This window comes from Phoca vitulina, unplaced genomic scaffold, assembly GCF_004348235.1.
Source record: "Phoca vitulina isolate PV1807 unplaced genomic scaffold, GSC_HSeal_1.0 scaffold36, whole genome shotgun sequence".
Taxonomy (NCBI): Eukaryota; Metazoa; Chordata; class Mammalia; order Carnivora; family Phocidae; genus Phoca; species Phoca vitulina.
Window position 1 is genome coordinate 12,776,224 of NW_022589739.1, and position 11,772 is coordinate 12,787,995.

The following is an 11,772-nucleotide window of genomic DNA, read 5'->3' on the forward strand; positions in this document are numbered from 1 at the left end:
GGGAACAAAGCTCCCTCAGAGATCACTGTATCCACTCTTCCCTCATTCTGCAGAAAGAAGTGGCTTCTGCAAGGTCACAGGGGGAATGAGAAGGAGCTGAGAGTCAGGGCCTCCCGGCTCCTACAGGGTACAGTTTCTACTGCACCATATGGAGGGCCTGAGCTTTTAACTCCAAATCAGGGTACAGCATAGGCTAGCAAAGTCTGAAGGGTTGGAAGTGATCATGGTTTTGGTCATTACTTACTTTAGAAAGTAGACAAAGTCCAGATTGGCGCCCCCAGGAACCTCTAAGGCAAGACCTTGGACCCCTCCCCCAATTCATCTAAGCATACTAGCCTCAGGACATTCCCTGCTCATGAACTTTCCGTGGCTCTCCACTGCCCATGGGAGAAATTCCAAACCCTCCAAAAACCCTCCTGACATCCAGGCCCCACTCCATCCGCTCTCACCTCATTCCAAAGACCCCCTGTCCTCCAATCAGGCTGGCTAACCTGCCAGCCCCTGCACACACCATGCTGACTTGTGACCCCCATATCCGTGAAGTCTTTGCATGCAATACAATCCAACTCAAGACACATTTACGGAGTACCTACTACGTTCCAGATGCTATGGTGGACAAACAATGTGAAAGTATTAGGGAAAGGAACTCGTATCAACCTGAAAAAAAGATAAGCTGCATTCCTCGCTCTCATGGAGCTCACAATGTCACTCCTTTTCATCTCTTGCCTCATCCTGCTGAGTATCTTACCCATCCTGACCCTGCTGGCCCTCCAATCCCCCAACAACACACTGTCATACCACTCACCAGACCCATCGGCCTAACTGCCTGAACTGTCTCCTTAAATGACTTTGTGCTGCTAGGAGTTCCACACCTCCCAAAATTGGGCTCACAGAGAGTATACAAAAAATGCTCAAAGTTATAGAATTATAGCGTGCCTAAGCTAGAAGAGCCCTTATAGTCTCTATTTCAACATCCTCATTTTGTAGATGGGGAAACAGGGCCAGTGAGGATGAGAAGCAAGAGTCCAAAGTCACAATGGGAGTTACAGGTAGAACCAGAACAAGATCCCAGAGGTCCTTACTCCCAATTCAGGGCCCTTCCTTTACAGCTGGCCACATCCTGCTAAATAAACTTAGTTCAAGGTAGTCCCCATTCTTGCTCCCAAGTCTCAGAGCTTGGGATGCATGAAACCTATGAACACCATGCTTCCAGCCTTACCCCCTGAGGAACTACTGAGAACCTAAGTGGTTGGACTCATGTAGGCCAGAAGTCTGGCTGCCTGCTCTCCCAGTCCCTGCTCAACTCCTTGCACCCAGGTGAGATGGCAAGCTGGGTCAGCCGGCCCCCATGGTTGCTTTTGGGTCTCTAAGGATCCAACTTCCTTGTTTTTCTTCTCCTGCCAACTGCATGGCTTGGCAAGATCACCTCACACCTGAGACCAGGGACAACAAAACCCCGGGGACTCTGATGGGCAGACCCAGATTGCTGAACTCCAAGACTCAAAATAACAGCACTGTAAGAGTACTGAGAAATCATTCTTTACTGTGTAAGGGGGGGAACGTGAAACCAGAGAGGAGCAAGGGGTGAACAGTGGCAACGCTGGTATTGAAACCAAGTTCCTACTTCCTTTCTTAGGCCACCTTTTGCCGGGAAAACTTCTCTGAACTATCTAGTAGTTACCGTTAGAACACACGGTAGTTTCCTGGAGACCTCTTAAGAGAAGAATTGGACCAGGCAGAATATTAGGACATAAAAGGACCATGCTCTAATTTTAAATGTATCATTCAATGTCTCCATTGTACAGATGGACAAAGTAGCGCCCAAAGAAGGGAGGTGACCTATGATAGGAAGTGATACAACTCAGAGGCACTGAGCTCTCCAGTTCACCACCCTGCCCCAGTGACCAGACAGTGTCTGAGTCCTTCCAGGACTGAAGCTCTGCTGCTCTGAATCTATAAGCAACTCCCGCCCTCCAAAGATAGCGGAGTCAGGTCACTCCTCCCGCCTCTATCTTCCTCGAACCCAGACTGCCCCGATAATCACCCTTCTTGGACGGGCTCTTGCTGTAACAGTGAACCACTAGCGCCGTGGCCAGGGCCCACATGCTCAGTCCGGCCCTGCTGGGGACCCCGTTCCAGCTGTCCTGTCCCGGGAGTGTTTCTTCTGGGCTAGGAAGGCGTCCCCATGTTGCGGTTACGAGGCACTGGGTCTCGGTGCGTCCTCCCTGGCGCCCCCAGGTGGCTGCCCCTTCTCGGGGGAGGAAGGCCAACGACGTTCCAGGGCGCCCCCCGACGGCCGCCCTCAGCCACTGCGGCTCCCCGCGGCCCGCGGTGGTCACACTCTGGCTGGAGGCACTTCCATGACTCCGGAGCGATGGGGACCTAAGCTGCTGGAGGAGGAGCCGCGGCGCCAGCGCTGTTCTCCTCAACACCAGGAACCCCAGCATCGTGACAGCCGCTTCGATAACCCCCTGGTGCCGGCCCCTGCGCTGGCCGCGTCCAACATGGCTGCCGCGGCGCGTTCGAAGACGCCGCGAACGCGGTGGGATACCGCACTACTTCACGGGAGTGGTAGTCCACAGCCTTAGATTTTTCCGCAACTGGAGAACAAATAAACTACATTTCCCAGAAAGCTGTGGAACATACGTCACAATGACAGACGACTTAGAGGAGCCTGATGCATGTTGGGAAATGGAGTTCGAGTGAGGGGGCGTGGTAAGAGGGGAAATGCCTGGGTAAGAACGTGGAGATTAGAATTAAGGTTAGAATCCCAGAGCCTCCTGCCAAGTTTAGTTAAAATATGCGACGCAGTTTCTGACTACTGCAAGTTAAACAGGGGATCTTCAGCAGAAGCCTATTATGAAACGTATGCTTATTTCTTTTAGCCTATTTCTCTTTTTTAGCCTGGGACAGCTTTTCAAAAAAGATGTCTACGGTAACCAGTACACCTGTAACAGCAATTCTCTTTATTTTCCTACACAGACTTCCTTTCGGTTGAAAAGCTAACTCCTAGTCTTGCTTTCTCACTTGTGTTATTTTCTAAGGGTTTTCACGTGGGTTGTCCCATCGACTCTCATGACAGCTGCATGTGGGGAAGCTGGGCAAGGAATGTTATTCCTGTCTACAGGAAAGGGAATTTCAGTTCAGAGGTGGAAAAAAATTGCTAATCAATCAGTAAATAAAGCTCAGATCTTCTAACTCGGAGCCCAATACCTGCACCCCCATTTCTTCCTCTCTTTTCCAGACTGAACCCACAAGCAGGCAACGGAGGAAGCTCTTTTATGCCAGTCCCATCTCTTACTTCTGCCCTTCCCTTAGGTCTCTGCTCAAACTTCATATTATCAGAGCCTTCTCTGACGATTTTATTTAAAATAGCAATTCTCTTTCCCACATCCTTCCTATCTTGCCTAATTTTTCTTCACAGTACTTACCATCTGACATACTGAAAATTTATTGTGTTTAATGTCTTTCTCCAATAGAGCATGAGCCCCACAAAACAGGGACTTTGTTTTTTTCTCTCTTACATTACTAGCACTCAGAACAATGTCTGGAACAAAAAGAGATGCTCAATAAATATTCCTTTGGTAAAAGGATTACTCCTGCCTTATTATTGTGGAGAAATGAATATAAGCTTTGGAGTGCAGGCAGACCTGGATTTCAATTTTAACTCTTGCATTTACTATATGTGTGACCTTGGACAAACTTCCTTACCTTTTTCATTGTTAATTTCCTCATTGTTATCAAAGATAATATGATCTACCCTCAAGAGGATTGCTTGTATTAAATGAGATAATATGTAGACCACCACTGCCCCTGGCTTATATTAGGTCTTCCAGAAATGGCAGCTAGCATTGTTTTCCCTGCTCTAGGGGTGCACTGGATTCCCTACTCTAAACTTCGTTTTAAGTTTTTATTTAAATTCCAGTTAGTTAACATACAGTATAATATTAGTTTCAGATGTACAATATACATCAGCCACTCTATATATTACTCCGTGCTTATCGCGGTAAGTATACTCTTAATACCCTTCACATATTTCACCCATCCCCCCACCCACCTCCCCTCTGGTAACCATCAGTTTGTTTTCTATAATTAAGAGTCTGTTTCTTGGTTTGCCTTCCTCTCTTTTTTCCCCTTTGTTCATTTGTTTTGTTTCTTAAATTCCACATACGAGTGAAATCATATGGTATTTGTCTTTCTCTGACTTATTTCGCTCAACATAATACTCTCTAGCTCCATCCATGTTGTTGCAAATGACAAGATTTCATTCTTAAAAATATGGAACACTTTACAAATTTGCATGTCATTCTTGTGCAGTGGTCATGCTAATCTTCTCTGTATCGTTCCAATTTTAGTATATGTGCTGCCAAATCGAGCACCCTACTCTAAACTTGAGGGCAGAGATGGAGTTTCTTATTTCCGATCTTTAGTAAGGCACTCAGTAAATAGCTGTTAAATGGACAAATGACTTCTTAAATTACTCAATAGCAAAAGCATTTTGACCTTCCTATTTTAAGAGAGTCCCAGGACATCCTGTTTTATTAGACACTCTACTCAGGCTAGCAGCTTCACCCTCCCTGTATTCTTAGAATACTTGTGCTTCCCAACTTAGGGCTGATCTCAGCCAGAAGGGCGATCTCTGAATACCCATTACCAGGTGGGTCACAAGATGGTGTGAGTATGCATCACTCAGCCCCTCCTACTGCAGGCGCTTTCCAGCACCTTTCAGTTTACTGCGCAACTTGCAATCATTGGGTAATTCTCAAAGCACTTACCCATTGATTCCCTTATTTGATTTTCATAAATAACATTGGGGGGGGGGGTGTCAAGGCAGGGTTGAATTAGAAGAAAACATAAAGTAATTAAACAAATAAATAGAGTAGGGAAGCTTTCCGGGTGTGACACAAAACTCAGAACCCACAATAGAAAAGACCGATATATTTGACTCTACAAAAAAATAATTCTGATAGTGAAATATACATAGTGAAAAATATACACAGTGAAAAAATGACAATATGGGGAAAAAATATATTCACACCACAGTGATGAAGGGCTAAGTAATACAGAAAACTCCTACAAAATATGCAAAAGGCCTACCATACAAGAGACAAATGCACAAGGGCAATGCCTATGCTAGCTTATACTGTGCCTTTGTGCAAAGTAAAGAACGGGTCTCCCTGAGGATGAATTAGCAAAAGAACCTGCACAGTGCGTGTGACTAGGTGAGCAGGGCGCTGCCGGATTTCACCCTTCCACTTCCATGAGCTGCATAGCCAAACTTAGCAGCCTCAAGCAAAGGACTTGACCAAAGAGCTCACGAGAAAAAAAAATACAAGTTGTATTTAAACCTATGAAAATATGCTCAACTACACCCATGATAAGAGATATACAAATTAAAGCTTTATTGATCCATATCTTACACCATAAACAAAAATCATCTCAAAATGGATTATAGACATAAATGTAAAACCTAAACTCTAAAACTTCTAGAAGAAAACATGAAGAAAATCTTCCTGATGTTCAGTGAGGCAAAGATTTCTTAGATATAATACCAAAACCATGATCCATTAAAAAAAAAAAAGGTAAAATTTGACTTTGTCAAAATTAAGAACTTTTGCTCCTCAAAAGCCACTGTTAAGAGAATTAACAGAGGGGTGCCTGGGTGGCTCAGCTGGTTAAGTGGTTGACTCTGGATTTCAGCTCAGGTCATGGTCTCAGGGTCCTGGGATCTAGTGTCATCAGTCTCCATGCTCAGCAGGGAGAGAGAGTGAACAGAGAAACCACAAAGGGGAGAAAATATTTGTAAATTATATATCCAATAAAGACTTGTACCAGAATGTAAAAAGGATTCTCAAAACTCAATACAGTAATAAGAAAATGACCCTATTTTTAAAATGGGGAAAATATTTGAATAGACACTTCACCAAAGTGAAATAAAATAAACACATGAAAAGACCCTCAATACCATTACCACGATTCATTAGGAAAATGAAAATAAAAAATTACCATTACATATCTATTAAAATGTCTAAAATTAAAAAGACTGACCCTACCAAATATTGGTGAGAATTTAGTGCAGCTGGAACACTCACATGCTGCTAATGGTAATGTAAAATGGTAGAATTTCTTTGGAAAACAGTTTGGCAGTTTCCTTAAAAGTTAAATATACATCTATCATATGATCCAGCCATTCTACTTCTAGGTATTTACCCAAGAGAAAGAGAAACCTATGTCCATACAAAGACTTGGTCATGAATATTTTATTCGTGATAGTTAAAAGCTGGAAACAACTGGGACCTGGCTGGCTCAGTTGGAGGAGCACGCGACTCTTGATCTCGGGGTTGTGAGTTCGAGCCACACATTGGCTATAGAGATTACTTAAAAATAAAGTCTTTAAAAATAAAATCTTTAAAACAACAACAAAACCAGGTGGTTATTTAAAAAACATCTGCTACAAGCAAAAAGAAACAACCTAAATGTCTACTGAAACAAGAATACATAAAGAAATTGTAGTGGATCCATACAGTGGAATACTACTTAGCAATAAAAAGGAATCAACTATTGATAGATGCAATGACATGGATAAATCTCAAAATAATTATGTTGAGTGAAAGAAGTGAGATTAAGAAAAAAGACTGCAGGGGCACCTGGGTGGCTCCATAGGTTAAGCAGCTACCTTTGGTTCAGGTCATGATCCTGGGGTCCTGGGATCAGGCCCACGTCAGGCTCCCTGCTTAGCGGGGAGTCTACTTCTCCCTCTTCCTCTGCAGCTCCCCTTGCTTGTGCTCTCTCTCTCATTCTCTCTTTCTCTGTCAGATAAATAAATAAAATCTTTAAAAAGAAAGAAGAAAGAAAGAAAGAAAAAGAAAGAAAGAAGAAAAAGAAAGGAAGAAAGAAAGAGAAAGAAAGGAAGAAAGAAAGAGAAAGAAAGAAAAAAGACTGCATGCTGTATTATCCCATTTATATAAGATTCTAGAAAATAAAATCTAATTTATAATAACACAAAGCAGACCAGCAGTGGTTGTATGGGGATGGGCGGGAAGGAAGGTGTGGGGGGAGGGGGATTACAAAAGGATACAAGGAAACCTTTGGGATGATGGATATGTTCATTATATTGGTTGTGGTGATGGCTCACAAGTGCACAAATGTCAAAATTGATCAAATTTATACTTTAAACATGTGCAGTTTATTGCATGTCAATTACACTTCAACAAAGTGTTCTTAAAAACTATAAGATAAGGGTACCTGGGTGGCTCAGTCGGTGAAGCGTCAGACTCTTGATTTCGGCTCAGGTCATGATCTCAGGGTTGTGGGATCAAGCCCCACACTCAGAGCACGGAACCCGCCTGAGGAGCCTCTCTTTCCACCGCCCCCGCCCGCAGTGCTCTCACTCACACTCTCTCTCTAATAAATAAAATAAAAATTACAAAATAAAATAAAAACTATAACATAGGGGAACCTGACTAGCTCCGTCGGTGGAGCATGCAACTCTTGATCTCAGGGTTATGAATTCAAGCCCCATGTTGGGTGTAGAGATTACTTAAAGGAAAAACAAACTATAAGATATGGTTTACCTATCAGATTGTCAAATATATACTTTAAATATATTTTAAACATATATATTAAGTATATATGTATAGTTAAGTATATTATATATATAATATCTGTGGCAAGTTTGTGAAGAAAAAGACACATTGTTGGTAGGAATATACAACCTCAGCAAAGGGCTAGCTTCCTGACAATATCAAACATTGGAATTTAAAATGTAGATAGACTTGCCATGTGTAAAATGAGGAATGATTTGGGCTATTTGTAACAGCAAGAGGCAAGAGAAATACCCCAAACATTTCTCTTTGGAAACAGGCTGAATATCCATCAATAGGAGTTTGAGTAAATACATTAAGTTACAGCTAAACTATGGAATATTATTTTTTTAATGGAGTAAAGCCTAGCTCTTTTAATACAGAACACTCTGAGGTATTTTAAGTAGAAAAAAAAAATCAAGGCACTGAACAGTTGTATACAACCATTGGTGTTATTTAAAAGCTAGATATATACATTTATGTGCTTAAATACTTAGGAGATCTATGGAAGGGTAATAAAAGCAGTTGCCCTTGGGGTGGACGAAATGGAGCTGGAGGATAAGGAAGAGAAGTAGAGAGGGAAGGAGGGGTTGCTTTCCATTGTACACGCTTCTGAATTTTGTACCATGTGCATATACTGCCTATTCAATTAAATCAACCAACCAATCAAATATTCACTTTAAATGAACTTCCAGCATCAGATAGTGGGAGTACATTTAGTTTCAGACTGCGGCATTATTTCTCATGTGGAAACACTGACATCTTGTGGACTTCTAAGATAGTGCTGCTAAATATTAAAATCAGGAAGAGTTTTCACCATTCCACTCCCCTCCAGTCCTCTTCTCCCAACACCTATTTGTTGATGCCTCCCCTGTGCATTTGTCCAACCCTTTAAAGCGGACAAAGTTTCCATAATATTGAACCTCATTTATAGAACATCTGTGAAGTGCCAGGCACTGAAACCACAGTCCCTCCCAAACCAGACTCGGAGCTCCGGACGGCAGCACCACCACAGAGCGGTAAAGTCCTGCAACTGAGACAATTCAGGTTTCCCTGGGAGCCCACAGCAGGCTGGGTAGCCAGGGAAGGCTTCCTAAAGGAAGAGACATCTGAGCTGAGTTCTGCAGGAAGAGACACGGTTGACCAGATAAAAGGGAATCTAGTAGCTGGCTGGCGGGGCACTTGGAAAATGGGTCACTGCAAAAGGAACATTCTGGAAATTCACAGAGGCAATACTTCTTTTTTTCAATGCATGTCTGAGGAACTGAGTGTTCAGTGTGGCTGAAGCATAGAGTAGGAGAGGCTAAGAGGTGAGAACTGAGGCTTCATTTCATAACCAGAGAGGTTAAAGCAACTTACTAGGTTCTCTCAGCAAGGACACGCTGTACCAAGAATTTACACTCAGAAACTAAATGACTCCACTACTTCTCCTCTTTCCCACCATTAAGATTTTGCTCTGTGAGCCTTTCCTGGGCCCCATGCCTCATGCTCTGCTCCTCCCTCCCTTCTTCCCTCCCTCGCTCAGTCTCTTCCTTCCTTCCTTCCTTCCTTCCTTCCTTCCTTCCTTCCTTCCTTAATGCTTGTTTCTGCAGCCTCGCTACTAGGGAGGAGCAAAGGAAGGCTTTGGGGATCATAAAGTGATCATTCAGGTCTTAGAAGAACTCTCCACTCTGGTTTTTGCTGATTCTGGTCATGTTGATAAGGTTAATAGAGGAGAATGACTGAGCATCAGAGCCTCTCTCCATCCCTCCAGCTCAGCGTGGCCAGGGTGGTGCCTGGGGTGGTGGGGGGAGCCTCAGCACTGAAAGCCGTGTCTCTGGGCGGCGGCCCTCCCTCTATGCACATGCAAATCAGTGTGTGTGTGTGTTTACTGACGGTTACGATGAGCAAGACTCTACTTTGGGTGCTTATGATATATGATCTTGCTTAACTCTGATGACAATCCTGTGAGGACGATATTATCTTCATTTTACAGTGAAGAAAACCAAAGTGTGGGAGGGGTGATTACACCAGTGTCACCCAGCTTGTAAATGGCAAAATTGAGTCTCGAATGGCCTGAATCCAAAGCCCAGACTCTTTTTTTTTTTTAAAGATTTTTTGATTATTTATTTGACAGAGAGAGAGCGAGCGAGAGAGGGAACACAAGCATGGGGAGTGGAAGAGGGAGAAGCAGGCTTCCCACTGAGCAGGGAGCCCGATGCGGGGCTTGAACCCAGGACCCTGGGATCATGACCCGAGCTGAAGGCAGACGCTTAATGACTGAGCCACCCAGGCGCCCCAAAGCCCAGACTATTAATCACTCCAAAAAACCCCCAGCTCACAGGAAATAGAGACGCACGTGTAATAGACACTTCTGAAGTGTGCCTGAGGTTTGGAGGAAGAAGAAGAACCCAAAGGATCGTCAACACGGTGCTGAGTCAATAGGACACATTTGGAGCTGAGGCATGAGGGGGTACTCCCTACTCCCGCATGACTGAACCAAAAGCACAGCACATGAAAGCGAGGAGGAAAAACTCCCAGCAGGAAGGAATTCCCAGATGCTCGCTCTAGGGCCTGCCCCTCCTTGAGAGCTGGTGGAATGCCCACCACCACTTTTCCAAGCTTGAAGGGGCTCTGATCTCTCTGACTGACAGGCACCGTGCAAACCCTTCTCATTTATCCGACATTCTTCAATACATAACTAGAAAGCTGACAGAAGAACAAAATCTTAAAAAGGCAAAGGAACAGATGAAATTCTAGAGCACATATTTTTGACAGTAAGGAGGGTGAACATGGCTGCCCCTTGGCCCAGGGTGCTTGGCTGCCCCTTGCCCCAATCTCATGTCTGTCTTGTTTGAACGGCGGCGCAAGCTCCTATATCTCCTGTCACAAGATGCTTCTCTGGAAGCAGAAGCAGGAGATGGAGTTTGGGGTACCAGATGGTTATCAGAGAATGTGAAAAACAAGACAGCAGGCCCAAAACAAAGTTGTTTATGCTAAGCCTATGTCACCAAACTGAGATTTAACTTAATTACAGTTTTGGCTCCCCCAAAAATGGAATCTTAAATCAGCCCATCAGGAAATCGCCCGAGGAATCTGCCAGATGAATCAGGGGTCTTGGAGCTCCATCTCCTGTTGAAAGTAACCTTGCAGTAACCAATCTGTTTTCTTGCCTAGTGTAACTTCCTTGTTCCTGCTCCCTTCTGCCTTTAAAAGTCTCCCATTTTGTACAGTTTCTCAGAGCTCCTTTCTACATGCTAGATTGGATGCTGCCTGATGCACGGATCATTGAATAATGCCAATAAGATCTTAAAAACTTAGTCTGCTGAATTTTGTTTTTTCACAGGATCCACATCTGTAAAGATAGGGGGGTGGGAAGAGGGAGCAGGGTTAGGCAGAGGAAGAAACTGAACTGCTCCACAGACCTGCCCAAGTCTTGGCCAACCTGGACTTACTCTGGAATATTGCCTGTCACTCTCCTGTGTCCATCTGGAACGGCTCTGTCGGTCACTGGGAAGGGCTGCTGAGGCAGATCCCGAAAGAGCGAGCCGACAGCTGCATCTGCCTGCTGACTATGTTCTCTGCATCTGGGCAGCAAGTCCTTCCTTGAAGGGGGACCTGAGCAGTATATCTCTGGGACTACCAACACACATAACATTATTCATTCACGTGTTGATCCAGCTGCTGGGCTGACTGCTAGAGAGCAGGACGGGGTAAGGGATGGAGCAGAAGTGAATCCTGTCCTGAGTTTTGTGGAGGAATCGGATACTTATGGAACAGGGTGGTAGATCCAGAGAGCCCAGAATGTCTAGACAAGGGTCGCTGCTCTAGCTGGGGTGACCTCTGCTAGGGCTCCTTCTCAGTCGAGCTTTTTAAGGTGTCCACATCCTGTTCTCTCACCACACCGTGCCATCTGTGTCCTCTTCTGTTCCGCTGAAACTGCTCTTCATGAGAATACCTTCCCGTCCATCTCTCTCCCCAGTGGCAGTCTTCATATCTGAGTGTTGTGGTGGTTGTACTGGATTCCATAACCTCCTTGAGTCAGAAGGCGCGGAATGGTCCCTCTCTTGAACTAGCTGCAAAGAGCCAGAGGTGTAAGAGGGCAGATGGAGAGGGATTTGGGAGCAGGGAAGGGAGAGCCTAGGTAAGTGGGGTCTTGGAGCCCTGGAGAACAAGCTGCATTTGGGAAGCGAGATTTTGAAATACTACT

The 11,772-nt window shown here is 44.5% G+C and overlaps 1 protein-coding gene and 1 non-coding gene across 3 annotated transcripts in view; both read right to left on the reverse strand.

The window, feature by feature from the left end:
• The window catches only part of CLPB (caseinolytic mitochondrial matrix peptidase chaperone subunit B), a 141,030-nt gene extending 138,518 nt beyond the window's left edge, over positions 1-2,512 (reverse strand). Inside the window, exon 1 of one of the 2 annotated variants that reach the window (XM_032426995.1) lies at positions 2,045-2,512. In XM_032426995.1, the coding sequence (XP_032282886.1) occupies positions 2,045-2,447 (403 nt within the window). In that variant the 5' untranslated portion in view covers positions 2,448-2,512. The remainder of the gene's footprint in view (positions 1-2,044) is intronic. The other variant, XM_032426994.1, reaches the window with a different exon arrangement.
• A 1,760-nt stretch (positions 2,513-4,272) lies between these two features.
• Positions 4,273-4,379, reverse strand: LOC116646586. Its single transcript, XR_004302135.1, has one exon. It is a non-coding gene; the product is annotated as a U6 spliceosomal RNA (small nuclear RNA).
• Positions 4,380-11,772: the final 7,393 nt, after the last annotated feature.